General features: G+C 37.0%; 1 protein-coding gene across 1 annotated transcript in view; it reads left to right on the forward strand.

The window, feature by feature from the left end:
* LOC118908913 (lipoxygenase homology domain-containing protein 1) overlaps positions 1-15,949 on the forward strand; it is a 378,634-nt gene that overhangs the window by 158,029 nt on the left and 204,656 nt on the right. The window contains exons 9-12 of the mRNA XM_036878936.2: positions 13,459-13,534; positions 14,394-14,470; positions 14,570-14,601; positions 14,761-14,890. Coding sequence (XP_036734831.2) covers positions 13,459-13,534; positions 14,394-14,470; positions 14,570-14,601; positions 14,761-14,890 — 315 coding nt within the window. The remainder of the gene's footprint in view (positions 1-13,458; positions 13,535-14,393; positions 14,471-14,569; positions 14,602-14,760; positions 14,891-15,949) is intronic.

Raw genomic sequence — 15,949 nt, forward strand, 5'->3', positions numbered from 1 at the left:
AAATCTATGCTCATGGATTGGAAGAATAAATATTAGTAAAATGTTCATCCTATCCAAAGCAACTTATAGATTCAGTGCAATCCTTATCAAAATTCCAATGGCATTTTTTACAGAAATAGATACAGCAATCCTAAAATTTATATTGAACCACAAAAGACCCTGAATAGCCAAATCAGTCTTGAGAAGAACAAAGCTGGAGGTATCATGCTTCTTGATTTCAAACTATATCATGGAGCTGTAGTAATCAAAACAGTATGGTACTGGCATTAAAAGAGACATGTAGATCAACAGAACAGAATAGAAAGCCCAGAAATAAATCCACACATATTTGGTCAATTAATTTACAATGGAGGAACCAAGAATAAACAATGGATAAAGGATAGTGTTCAATAAATGGTGCTGGGGAAACTGGACAGCTACATGAAAAAAAAATGAAACTGGACTACTATGTTACACCACACACAAAATAAACTCAAATGGGTTAAAGACTAGAATGTAAGACCTGAAACCATAAACTTCATAGAAGAAAACATGGCTGGTAAGGTCCTTAACATCAGTCTTGGCAGTGGTTTTGGATTTGACACCAAAAGCAAAGGTGCCCAAAGCAAAAATAAACAAGTGGAACTACCTCAAACTAAAAAGCTTCTGGAAAGCAAAGGAAACCATCAACAATATGAAAAGGCAACCTACTGAATGGAAGAAAATACTTTCAAATCATGTATCTCAGAAGGGGTTAATATCCAAAGTATGTAAAAAAACTCATACAACTCAGCAGCAAAAAACCAAGTAATCTGATTAAAAAATGGGCAGAGGATCTGAATAGACACTTTTCAAAGAGGACATACAGATGACCAACAGGCACATGAAAAAATACTTAATGTCAATGATCATCAGGAAAATGCAAATCAAAACCGCAATGAGATATCACCTCATGTCTGTTAGAATGGTTATCATCAAAAAGGCAAAAGATAATAAATGCTGGAAAGAATGTGTAGGGAACTCTCAGGCTTTGTTGGTGAAGATGTAAATTGGTATAGCTACTATGGAAAAGAGTATGGAGGTTCCTTACAAAATAAAAATAGAACTACCATGTGATCCACCAATCCCATTTCTGAATACTATATCAAAAGGATATGAATTCACTATGTCATAAATATAGATGCACTTGATGAACTAGCAGAAAGAGAAAACAGGAAAACAAGTGCATAAAAAAAATACCTAGGAGGAGCCAAGATAGCGGCGTGAGTAGAGCAGCGGAAATCTCCTCCCAAAACCACATATATGTATGAAAATATAACAAAGACAACTCTTCCTAGAATAGAGACCAGAGGACACAGGACAACATCCAGATCACATCCACACCTGCGAGAACCCAGCGCCTCGTGAAGGGGGTAAGATACAAGCCCCAGCCCTGTGGGACCGAGTGCCCCACACCCCAGCTCCCAGTGGGAGGAGAGGAGTCAGAGCGGGGAGGAAGAGGGAGCCCAGGACTGCTAAACAGCCAGCCCCAGCCATCCGGACCAGAGCGCAGACACAGTGCATGTGTGGGGTCCTGGATACTAGGGAAACAGGACAGCAAGACCTGTGAGTGGCACCCTGAGGCCAGCGCCTGGGGACAAAGAAAAGCGAGCGGCCTTTTTTTTCTTTTTTTTGCGAGTGCTTTTTGGAAGTCTTAAAGGGACAGGGACCCAAAAACCAGACAGAAGCATCCCGGGACACTTAGTCTGGCAGCAGGGAATCTGGGGATCTCTGGGCACTCTAACTCCCTGGGCAGCAGGGAGCACGGAGGCCTCTCACAAAGATAAATAGCCTCCCGGCCACTCCCCATCCAACGCAGCTCCACCATATCGAAGGAGCAGCCCGAGGCAAGCCACGCCCACAGCAACAGTGGAGATTAACTCCATAGCAGCTGGGCAGGAATCAGAAGCCCTGTCTGTACGCAGCTGCCCAGCACAAGCCACTAGAGGTCGCTGTTCTCCCAGGAGAGGAAGGCCACAAACCAACAAGAAGGAAAGTTCTTCCAGCAGTCACTCGTGCCAGCTCTGCAAACTATCTCTATCACCATGAAAAGGCAAAATTACAGGCAGACAAAGATCACAGAGTCAATACCTGAGAAGGAGACAGACCTAACCAGTCTTCCTGACAAAGAATTCAAACTAAAAATCATAAACATCCTGACGAAGATGCAGAGAAATATACAGGAGCTAAGAGATGAAGTCCAGAGGGAGATTACAGATGCCTGGGAGGAGATTACAGAAGTGAAACAAACTCTGAAAGGATTTATGAGCAGAATGGATAAGATGCAAGAGGCCATTGATGGAATAGAAACCAGAGAACAGGAAGGCATAGCAGCTGACATAGAGAGAGATAAAAGGATCTCCAGGAATGAAACAATATTAAGAGAACTGTGTGACCAATCCAAAAGGAACAATATCCACATTATAGGGGTACCAGAAGAAGAAGAAGAGAGAAAAAGGGATAGAAAGTATCTTGGAAGAAATAATTGCTGAAAACTTCCCCAAACTGGGGGAGGAAATAATTGAACAGACCCGGAAATACACAGAACTCCCAAAAGAAAGGACCCAAAGAGGACAACACCAAGACACATAATAATTAAAATGGCAAAGATCAAGGACAAGGAAAGAGTTTTAAAGGCAGCTAGAGAGAAAAAGGTCACGTATAAAGGGAAACCCATCAGGCTAACATCAGATTTCTCAACAGAAACCCTACAGGCCAGAAGAGAATGGCATGATATATTTAATGCAATGAAACAGAAGGGCCTTGAACCAAGAATACTGTATCCAGCACGATTATTATTTAAATATGATAGAGGGATTAAACAATTCCCAGACAAGCAAAAGTTGAGGGAATTTGCCTCCCACAAACCACCTCTACAGGGCATCTTACAGGGACTGCTCTAGATGGGAGCACTCCTAAAAAGAGCACAGAACAAAACACCCAACATATGAAGAATGGAGGAGGAGGAATAAGAAGGGAGAGAAGAAAAGAATCTCCAGACAGTGTATATAACAGCTCAATAAGTGAGCTAAGTTAGGCAGTAAGAAACTAAAGAGGCTAACACTGAACCTTTGGTAACCATGAATCTACAGCCTACAATAGCAATAAGTACATATCTTTCAATAGTCACCCTAAATGTAAATGGACTGAATACACCAATCAAAAGACACAGAGTAATAGAATGGATAAAAAAGCAAGACCCATCTATATGCTGCTTACAAGAAACTCACCTCAAACCCAAAGACATGCACAGACTAAAAGTCAAGGGATGGAAAAACATATTTCAGGCAAACAACAGAGAGAAGAAAGCAGGTGTTGCAGTATTAGTATCAGACAAAATAGACTACAAAACAAAGAAAGTAAAAAGAGATAAAGAAGGACACTACATAATGATAAAGGGCTCAGTCCAACAAGAGCATATAACCATTATAAATGTATATGCACCCCACACAGGAGCACCAGCATATGTGAAACAAATACTAACAGAACTAAAGGGGGAAATAGAGTGCAATGCATTCATTTTAGGAGACTTCAACATGCCACTCACCCCAAAGGATAGATCCACCGGGCAGAAAATAAGTAAGGACACAGAAGCACTGAACAACACACTAGAACAGATGGACCTAATAGACATCTATAGAACTCTACATCCAAAAGCAACAGGATATACATTCTTCTCAAGTGCACATGGAACATTCTCCAGAATAGACCACATACCAGCCCACAAAAAGAGACTCAGTAAATTCCAAAATATTGAAATCCTACCAACCAACTTTTCAGACCACAAAGGTATAAAACTAGAAATAAATTCTACAAAGAAAACAAAAAGGTTCACAAACACATGGAGGCTTAACAACATGCTCCTAAATAATCAATGGAGAAACGAACAAATTAAAATAGAGATCAAGGAATACATGGAAACAAATGACAACAACACAAAGCCCCAACTTCTGTGGGACGCAGCAAAAGCAGTCGTAAGTGGAAAGTATATAGCGATTTGGACACACTTGAAGAAGGAAGAACAATCCCAAATGAATAGTCTAACATCACAATTACTCGAAACTGGAAAAAGAAGAACAAATGAGGCCTAAAGTCAGCAGAAGGAGGGACATAATAAAGATCAGAGAAGAAATAAACAAAACTGAGAAGAATAAAACAATAGCAAAAATCAATGAAACCAAGAGCTAGTTCTTTGAGAAAGTAAACAAAATCGATAAGCCTCTAGCCAAACTTATTAAGAGAAAAAGAGAATCAACACAAATCAACAGAATCAGAAATGAGAACGGAAAAATCATGACAGACTCCACAGAAATACAAAGTATTATTGAAGACTACTATGAAAACCTATATGCCAACAAGCTGGAAAACCTAGAAGAAATGGACAACTTCCTAGAAAAATACAACCTTCCAAGACTGACCAAGGAAGAAACAGAAAAGTTAAACAAACCAATTACGAGCAAAGAAATTGAAACGGTAATCAAAAAACTACCCAAGAACAAAACCCCCGGGCTGGACGGATTTACCTCGGAATTTTATCAGACACACAGACAAGACATAATACCCATTCTCCTTGAAGTTTTCCAAAAAATAAAAGAGGAGGGAATACTCCCAAACTCATTCTATGAAGCCAACATTACCCTAATAGTAAAACCAGGCAAAGACCCCACCAAAAAAGAAAATTACAGATCAATATCCCTGATGAATGTAGATGCAAAAATACTCAATAAAATATTAGCAAACCGAATTCAAAAATACCTCATAAGAGTCATACACCATGACCAAGTGAGATTCATCCCAGGGATGCAAGGATGGTACAACATTGAAAAATCCATCAACATCATCCACCACATCAACAAAAAGAAAGACAAAAACCACATGATCATCTCCATAGATGCTGAAAAAGCATTTGACAAAATTCAACATCGATTCATGATAAAAACTCTCAGAAAAATGGGTATAGAGGGCAAGTACCTCAGCATAATAAAGGCCATATATGATAAACCCACAGCCAACATTATACTGAACAGTGAGAAGCTGAAAGCTTTTCTTCTGAGATCGGGAACAAGACAGGGATGCCCACTCTCCCCACTGTTATTTAACATAGTACTGAAGGTCCTCGCCACGGCAATCAGACAAAACAAAGAAATACAAGGAATCAAGATTGGTAAAGAAGAAGTTAAACTGTGACTATTTACAGATGACATGATATTGTACATCAAAAACCCTAAAGTCTCCACTCCAAAACTACTGAAACATATCAGAATACAGCAAATTTGCAGGATACAAAATTAACACACAGAAATCTGTGGCTTTCCTATACACTAACAATGAACCAATAGAAAGAGAAATCAGGAAAACAACTCTATTCACAATTGCATCAAAAAGAATAAAATACCTAGGAATAAACCTAACCAAAGAAGTGAAATACCTATACCCTGAAAACTACAAGTCACTCTTAAGAGAAATTAAAGGGGACACTAACAAATGGAAACTCATCCCATGCTCTTGGCTAGGAAAAATTAATATCGTCAAAATGGCCATCCTGCCCAAAGCAATATACAGATTTGATGAAATCCCTATCAAATTACCAAGAATATTCTTCAACGAACTGGAACAAATAGTTCAAAAATTCATATGGAAACACCAAAGACCCCGAATAGCCAAAGCAATCCTGAGAAAGAAGAATCAAGTAGGGGGGATCTCACTCCCCAACTTCAAGCTCTACTACAAAACCATAGTAATCAAGACAATTTGGTACTGGCACAAGAACAGAGCCACAGACCAGTGGAACAGATTAGAGGCTCCAGACATTAACCCAAACATATATGGTCAATTAATATTTGATATAGGAGCCATGGACATACAATGGCGAAATGATAGTCTCTTCAACAGATGGTGCTGGCAAAACTGGACAGCTACACATAGGAGAATGAAACTGGACCATTGTCTAACCCCATACACAAAAGTAAATTCAAATTGGATTAAAGACCTGAATGTAAGTCATGAAACCATTAAACTCTTGGAAAAAAATATAGGCATAAACCTCTTAGACATAAACATGAGTGACCTCTTCTTGTACATATCTCCCTGGGCAAGGAAAACAACAGCAAAAATGAACAAGTGGGACTATATTAAGCTGAAAAGCTTCTGTACAGCAAAAGACACCATCAATAGAACAAAAAGGTACCCTACAGTGTGGGAGAATATATTTGTAAATGACAGACCCGATAAAGGCTTGACATCCAATATATATAAAGAGCTCACCCACCTTAACAACAAAAAAACAAATAATCCTATTAAAAAATGGGCAGAGGAACTGAACAGAAAGTTCTCCAAAAAAGAAATACAGATAGCCAACAGACACATGAGAAGATGCTCCACATCACTAATTATCGGAGAAATGCAAATTTAAACCACTATGAAGTATCACCTCACACCAGTAAGGATGGCTGCCATCCAAAAGACAAGAACAAATGTTGGCGAGGTTGTGGAGAAAGGGGAACCCTCCTACACTGCTGGTGGGAATGTAAATTAGTTCAACCATTGTGGAAAGCAGTATGGAGGTTCCTCAGAATGCTCAAAATAGAAATACCATTTGACCCAGGAATCCCACTTCTAGGAATTTACCCTAAAAATGCAGCACTCCAGTTTGAAAAAGACAGATGCACCCCTATGTTTATCGCTGCACTATTTACAATAGCCAAGATATGTAAGCAACCTAAATGTCCATCAGTAGATGAATGATAAAGAAGAGGTGGTACATATACACAATGGAATATTATTCAGCCATAAGAAGAAAACAAATCCTACCATTTACAACAACATGGATGGAGCTAGAGGGTATTATGCTCAGTGAAATAAGCCCAGCAGAGAAAGAGAAATACCAAATGATTTCACTCATCTGTGGAGTATAAGAACAAAGGAAAAACTGAAGGAACAAAACAGCAGCAGAATCACAAAACTAACAGGTACCAAAGGGAAGGGGACTGGGGAGGATGGATGGATAGGGAGGGATAAGGGGGGGAAGAAGAAAGGGTGTATTATGATTAGCATGCATAATGGGGGGTGGGAGAAAGGGGTGGGCTGTACAACACAGAGAAGACAAGCAGTGATTCTACAACATTTTGCTATGCTGATGGACAGTGACTGTAAGGAGGTTTGTGGGGGTGACCTGGTATAGGGGAGAGCCTAGTAAACATAGTGTTCTTCATGTAATTGTAGATTAATGATAAAAAAAGAAAGAAAAGGGGGATTACTCCATGATAGGATAAAACTAACTGCAAACCACCGATTAATGCATGCTTTAAATATCCTTAATTTTGATTATTTAAAGGGTGTCAGATGATCAGCTATGGAAGTAGATTTTTCTGATAATATTCCTTTCTCTTAAAAAAAAAAAAGCAGTTCCTGTGTGGTGATCTCCAATAAGTTCTTCACAATGGTATAAAGGGCATATCAAAGTGTTGGAAAAGCGTTTGTTTGTGTTTATACAGAGGATCAAAGCCTAATTTGGCTACCCAGAAAATGAATTAAGATACGATATGAAGAAGAACTTCCAACATCAACATTCTCTGGAAGAGTCATTCCAGAAGATGATCATCAAAAAACTTCAACAAAGATCCTGGTGCTGTTGCGTTGTAGCTGCATTCATCCCACCGGTTCCTGGACTTGCCATTGGAATGAAGAAGGAGATATCTTAGCTGGCCTGTGCATACAGTAAAACAACAAATTTAACTGGATCTATACTGTCGGATCTCAACCAAAAATTAGGAGAAGTGCAAGTTGCAGTGCTCCAAAATCTTGCGACTATAGACTATCTACTGTTAAAAGAACATATGGGATGTGAACAGTTCCCAGGAATGTGTTGTTTTAATTTGTATGATTTTTCTCAAACTATTCAGATTCAGTTAGACAATATCCATCATATCATTGATAAATTTTCACAAATGCCTAGGGTGCCTAACTGGTTTTCTTGGTTTCACTGGATATGGCTGGTAATTGTAGGTCTGCTTTAATTATGTAGCTGTATTCCTTATTCCTATTATGTTAATGTGTGCACGCAATTTAATTAGTAATTTAAAACCTATACACGCTTATGTTACACTACAAGAAGATATGTCAAAGATGTAATCAAACTTCCCATGTTTTCTTCCATCTGCTACTTCTATAGCTTCTCTTCTTCCTTCATAATTACAACTCCTAAGCAGAATTCGTGCCTCATATCGAAATTACCGAGTATCATAATTCTTCCAAGTCGTAAAGATACCTCAAGACAAATGCTGGGCATAGAAGCCACAGGGCATAAATCTGCAAAAAAGTAAAAACCTAACCTTTTCAAACAATATTGCTTCTCTCTCACTTGCCAACTTTACATTTTCCTGTATGGCCGCGGAAGATGACTGGTTAGCCAGAGACGGGTAAGATTCCTCAAGGAAGAAACAACCTAAGACAGGCACAGTCGCAGGGGGCCCATCAGGTGAGAAATTAGGGATCAACAGAGGTGAGTCTTCACCCCCCCTGTTTTGAGAGAAATCTTCTGCATCCGTGTATGTTTTGTTGCCCTTGTCTATCTTGGATTAATACTTAGTCTACAGGCACACACCTGATCATCTACATTTGCCCTCTTACAGCACTAAACTATGTTGTCTACCTTTATCTTGCATCTACCTACCACTTCAGCATTTTATTAAAAATAAAAATAATAATATTAATAATAAGGGAGAATTGTGGGATTCACATATAAATCAAGTATAAAAATCAAACGAATAATCATAATTGACCTGATTGTTTATAGTTCATTATGCGTGATCAAAACTGAAAGTTTCTGTGATGACTGCCCTTGCACTGTTCACCATGTAGGAACTTATTCGCTATGTAAAAACTTGTTTACCATGTGAAAACTTGTTTGTTATGCTTCAGAAGATTGGAGACTGTTGAGAATTAGCCTTGGGGTTCATTACTGATTGTGCATTGAGTCTGCTATACAGAATTTTATTGTTGTTAACAACCTTATGATCAATAAATATGAGAGATGCCCTCTCAAAAAGAAAAAACCTAGGAATAAACCTAACCAAGGAAGTGAAAGACCTATAGTCTGAAAACTATAAGACACTCTTAAGAGAAATTAAAGAGGACACTAATAAATGGAAATTCATCCCATGCTCTTGGGTAGGAAGAATTAATATCATCAAAATGGCCATCCTTCCTAAAGCAATCGACAGATTCAGTGCAATTCCTGTCAAAATACTGACAGCATTCTTCAATGAACTGGAACAAATAGTTCAAAAATTCATATGGAACCACAAAAGACCCCCGAAAAGCCAAAGCAATCCTGAGAAGGAAGAATAAAGCAGGGGGGGATCTCGCTTCCCAACTTCAAGCTCTACTACAAAGCTACAATAATCAACACAATTTGGTACTGGCACAAGAACAGACCCATAGACCAGTTGAACAGAATAGAGAGTCCAGATATTAACCCAACCATATATGGTCAATTAACATACGATAAAGGAGCCATGGATATACAATGGGGAAATGACAGCCTCTTCAACAGCTTGTGTTGGCAAAACTGGAGAGCTATATGTAAGAGAATGAAACTGTATTACTGCCTAACTCCATACACAAAAGTAAACTCAAAATGGATCAAAGACCTGAATTTAAGTCATGAAACCATAAAACTCTAAAAGGGAAACATGGACAAAACTCTCTTGGGCATAAACATGAACAACTTCTTCATCAACATATCTCCATGGACAAGGGAAACAAAGGCAAAAATGAACGAGTGGGACTATATCAAACTAAAAATCTGTACAGAAAAAGACACCATCAGTAGAACAAAAAGGCATCCTACAGTATGGGAGAATATATTCATAAATATATTTTATAGGGTTGACATTGAAAATGTACAAAGAGCTCATGTAGCTCAAAAAGAAAAAGCAAATAACCCAATTAAAAAATGGACAGAGGATAAGGACAGACACTTCTCCAAAGAAGAAATTCAGATGGCCAACAGGCACATGAAAAGATGCTCCACATCACTAATCATCAGAGAAATGCAAATTAAAACCACAGTGAGATATCACCTCACACCAGTTAGGATAGCCACCATTCAAAAGACCAACAATAACAAATGTTGGCGAGGATGTGGAGAAAGGAGAACCCTCCTACACAGCTGGTAGGAATGTAAATTAGTTCAACCATTGTAGAAAGTAGTATGGAGGTTCCTCAAAAAATCACTAAAAATAGAAATACCATTTGACCCAGGAATTCCACTCCTAGGAATTTACCCTAAGAATGCAGCAGCACAGTTTGAAAAAGACATATGCACCCTATGTCTATCGCAGCACTATTTACAGTAGCCAAGAAATGGAAGCAACCGAGTGTCCATCAGTAGATGAATGGATGAAGAAGATGTGGTACATACACACAATGGAATATTATTCAGCCATAAGAAGAAAACAAATCCTACAATTTGCAACAGCAGGGATGGAGCTAGAGGATATTATGCTCAGTAAAAGAAGCCAGGCAGTGAAAGACAAGTATCAGATGATTTCACTCATTTGTGGAGTATAAGAACAATGCAAAAACTGGAGGAACAAAACAGCAGCAGACTCACAGAACCCAAGAATGGACTAACAGCTATCAAAGGGAAGGGACTGGGGAGGATGGGTAGGAAGGGAAAGGATAAGGGGAAAAAGTGGCATTACGATTACCACACAAAATGTGGGGAGGGTGACATTGGGAGGGCAGTGTAGCACAGAGAAGACAAGTAGTGACTATAGCATCTTACTATGCTGATGGACAATGATGGTAGTGGGGTATGTGCTGGAGATTTGATAATGGGGGGAGTCTAGTAAGCATAATGTTGTTCATGTAATTATACATTAATGATACCAAATATATATATATATAGATGCACCCCCATGTTCATTGCAGCATTTATTTACACTAGCCAATAGCCATTACATGGAAACCACCAAGTATCTATCATTGGATGAATGGATTGAGAAATGTGGTCATAAGTAGAAAGGATTTTATTCAGCCATAAAATAGAAGGAATTTGTACCATTGTGACAACATGGACCAAACTTGATGGCATTATGCTAAGTGAAAAAAGACAGAGAAAGACAAATATTGCATGATCTCACTTATATGTAGAATGTAAAAAAGCTGAACTCGGAAACAATATTTCTGTTCTTATTCCATTGGCAAGAAATGTGTCCTATGGCCCTCTACCTAATTTCACAGGAGGCTGGGAAATATAGTCTTGTATAAGTAGAAAGAGGAAACAGTGTAATGAGCACATAGCCTTGTCTGTGCTACAGCAAGTCACCAACTCTTTATACAACAATAGTACCCAAATTTGGTTTTAGTATGTCATACATAGGCAAAGAAGAAGGTTGAATAGCTATAGACTAAGCTAATTGATTTTTTCTTTGTCCTTCCTTCCTTCCTTCTTTCCTTCTTTGCTGTAATAATACATGGTTTCAATACTTCTTTTATCCTAACGATATTTTCCTAAACCCAGTCCAATACAAAATAAATATTACAGTAAGTGGTGAATAACATTTTGAATAATATAAAGTCCTTATTACATGTATTAGAAAACACATTTCAGTAAAACTTTATGTAACTCTTTAACTCCTATTCTTCCTGCCTAATGCTTCCAGGGACAGCTGGCTTTCCTCAGAGCCTCATCTCTTCTATTTCTTAGTCCAATCCTGTATCTTTCTTATGTGTGGTTAGAACATGTTAAAAATGTAGATAATATATTTTTATAAAGATACTTTAAAACTAATTACTAATTAAACCTATTAACTTACAAAGTATTTTTTAAATCAGTACCTCATCTCTTCCAAGAGTTTTCTTTCTACAGACTCTTCAGTAGTTCTTAAAACTCATTTCAGAATTCTGGTAACATTTTTTTTTTCCTTAAAGGATACAAGTAATTTTTTTGGCAAAACTTAAAATGAAATGAAATAAAGCATTTTGGGGGATGACATTCCAGGCAGAGGGAACAGTGTGTGTAAAGGCATAGGATCATGAATATTGATCATCTATAGCAGTGGTTTTAAAAAGTATCATTCCTGGATCATGAGCATTGCCTGAGATCTTGTTAAACATTCCATTATTGTCTTTTCTAGGATGACCAACCATTCTGGTTTACCTAGGATTATCCTTGTTTTGACACTGGAAAACCTACCTCCTGGGAATCCTCCCTGTCAGGAGCAAGCTGGGACAGTTAGTTACCTTAGGTTGACTACCCCAGGTCTACTGAGTCAGGAACTTGATGAGGGGCTCAACAATCTGTGTTTTTATATTCCCTTCTGGTAGTTCTGATACTTGGTAAGTTGGAGAACCACTGAGCTAGGGAACTACGAGGAGTTTGGCATGGTTCAATGATGGGAGTATGGGATGAGGGATGAAGTTGAAGAGTAGGCACGGACTAGGCAATGAAGGCCTTAGTATGCTTTATTAAAGAGATTTTTCCTTTAGTTGATAAGTATTAACTCATAAACTCAAGTGTCTTTAAATTACAGAAGATATATTTTGAGTTGGCTTTTTGTATAGATAAACCCACTATAACTATTTCTAATATTCCATTTTATCTATAAATAAAATTAAATTGTATTTTAACAAACTCCAGTTAGCAAATTAATGTGAAATTAAATATTTAAAAAGATGTTACTAATTTCATATGTACTGGGTCAGTCTGTTTATATTTGGACAGTTTCTGAATGACTGTTCATTTTCTAGCTTATCTAGATATTTGGTGTGTGTGTGTGTGTGTGTGTGCGTGTGTGTGTGTACATATACATATATACATTATGTAAACATAGATGTGTATTTACATAGACTTAATCCCCAAGTTTGAACTTTAATAACTTTTATGTACATGTCTGGAAATAGAAAGCATTGCTAACTCATCAGATATATATTTGTTGTAAGGTGCTGGGTACAGGATTATAAATGCAGTTAATGAAATCAAGAACAATTTTAGAATTGCTCTATTTCAAGTGTTCATAAAATTACATTGAAATAGATATCATAAAACATGAGGCCTTGAAATATGCTGTGCTTTTGTTATATGTATAAGAAATATTTTTTAGTGCTTCTTACCACTTCTCTTATATATTGCTTTATTTGAAGTATGAAAGCTTTATTACATAGGTGCAAAGGCTTTCCTCAAAAACCTCATATTTTCTAGTTCTAAATCCAGTCCTGGGTCTTATATATGGAAAAAATGTTAAAAATGTAGATAATATGCATATATAGAGATACTTTTAAATTAATTACTATTAAACCTATTAGCTTACAAAGTATTTTTTATTCAGCACCATATCACCTTTTTGGAAGCTAGAAGCTCTTTTACAAAACTTTAGTTAATACCTGGACCATATATATTCATACCACATTTTTCTTTCTGTAATTTGTGTTTAGGAAATGGCTGGTTTCTTGATGATGTTGTAATCAAAGATCCTACAACAAACCATGAATATTCCTTCCTCTGTCACAGGTTTGTAGGTGTGCTTTTACACTGAACAAATTCATTTCATATTTGTCGGTTACAAGTTCTTGCGTTTGGAAGAAATGGGTAGCTTATTTGGTTATTCCTGATCATTGATGCTTTGTTGAGTAGCCTTTTTGAACATTTATTTTAGGGGCTGCTTCTTCTATTTAGAAAAGTATCCATTATGTTTACCATCATTCCTCATGATACAAATTTAAGTCTTTCTGGATAAATTAAGATACATTTTAGAATGTGATTTTTCTTTACATATCAGAAGGATGATATGTAAAGATATATTTCTCTGGCAAGAAAACTTATTCCCTTTGGACTAGGTCCAAAATTAGGTTCAAAAATAATGAATGTACAAAGTAAATGTTGAATGTGGAATATTTATATAATAATGACATTGCTGACCCACTGTCACTAGGTCTTAATTTCTGGCTTATTTTTCCAATAGTGGTGATAGATTTGCTCTTTTTTCAACATTCTTCTGCCTCTTTCCCCACGGGACAAATAATAGCCATTTATGAAATAACCGATTATTTTTTTACTGTAGTTGGCGGTCAAAGAACAGGATAACTAATTGGTCCAGTGAATGTAAAATCTATGACCATGGCAGGCTAATTGAAATTTACCTCTGGATTAGGGAAAGACATATTTCATCTTTACCTGATAGCATCTTCTCCTACCTCCCTTGTTCTCTCATAGTCATTGTGAGCATTTCCTTTTCCACTTTCTATTCTACTAGAGATCCATGACTTTTTCCAATTCCCATTATCCATTATTTCTGACTTGGGTAGATAATTGCCCATAATTAGTATAAATATAAAGCCAGAATATACTCAGTTCCCTTTTCTTTCCACAGATGGCTGGATCAAGGAGAAGATGATGGTAAAATTGTCAGAGAACTCTATGCCAGGGATAACAGTATCATCTTTGCAAGTGAGTATCATGTATATACATTTCTTGGAAAATTGTTTTATGGCGATTGAGGAAAGCATTATATTGTTGGAATTAATGGTCTTCTCCTTATATCCTCAGGACAGAAGCTAGAACTTAATAGAAAAGAAACAGTAAGATTTTACTTTTGCCCTTAAATTATTTGGTACAAACAGTGTACAAATAGCTACTTGGAGTGTTAAAACAGTATATAATGTTTAGTAAGGGGTATTTCTTAGTAATTTCTTCTCTGTGTCTTCTCACACTGGTATTCTTTGTTTTTGGTTTTTTAGTGGGCTGCAGAAAGATGGAAGTTTATGAAAGGAAATACTCTTCAATTCTACAACAGGCTTACTGGAGGATTTGTTCGTCTGCATCCAGACAGCACAGTTGATGCAGTTGGAGAGGAGACAGACAAATATGGTAAAATCAGTGGGCAAAGCATGTGGTACTCTGGTAGTTTTGGGAGCTGAAAGAAGGCAGAAATATAGATCCAGTTTAATTGACAGTTTTGCTTCCTCTTTTTCAGATGGCTTTACATCAGTTTTGGGCCATTTAAATAATTATCTATTTGCATTAATACAAATGATCAATACACAACAGGCCTTAAATCTGGGCAATTTTACTATGCAGAACAGTATACCATGAGAAAACTTATATTTGATATCACTTAATTAAGAATGAAATTGTAGGTAATTACTGTTAACTATAATTGATACAATACTATAATTCATATAAAACAGCAATTGTAGCTCTTGAATGCAATGACCACCTAAGGAAATAAGTTGGTTCTACTAAATATCAAGTATCTATTCTGTTCAAAACACTGTGTTAAATAATTTGAGGGCCACAGAAATAAGTAAAACATTATTCTGAATTTCAGAGATTCATAATCTAGTGAAGAAGACAAACACAACAATTCTAATGATGGTTGTTGGTAGCTATTGTCATAACACATGTATAGAGGAAAAATTAGGCAAAAACCCCCTAGATTTGATGTTCAGTATCAGCATGTTATAAAGTCATGACCATAAGTATTAGTGAAGAAGGAGTAAACTGATAATAGTAGATTTTTGACTATACACCCAAACCTCTAACTCTTCTTGAAATTTAGACCTCTACTAAGAAACAGTTTGCCTGCTATATATGTGGATGTAAATATGCTATACTTCTAGAAACTATGCTGTTCAAATAACCTCTAGGATATGCTAGAGATACTGACCTATAGCATTTTCTTAAAATGTAACCTCCCACTTCACATTAGAGATCCCAGGGAATAATTCAATTTTCTCAAAATAAAATTGTGGAATTTTATTTTAAAATTTATTTCTCAAAATAAAAATATGTTGGGATCAAAAAATACTTCCTAGTTGTCTCTTTCCAAAATTAATCTATTCCTAGGTATTTTCTTTACCTATTGGTTCCACTTGGGATCACTTATCTACTTAGATCTGTTAAAATGGCCCTTCATATCCTGTTCCC

This window comes from Manis pentadactyla, chromosome 3 (assembly GCF_030020395.1).
Source record: "Manis pentadactyla isolate mManPen7 chromosome 3, mManPen7.hap1, whole genome shotgun sequence".
NCBI classification, from domain to species: domain Eukaryota; kingdom Metazoa; phylum Chordata; class Mammalia; order Pholidota; family Manidae; genus Manis; species Manis pentadactyla.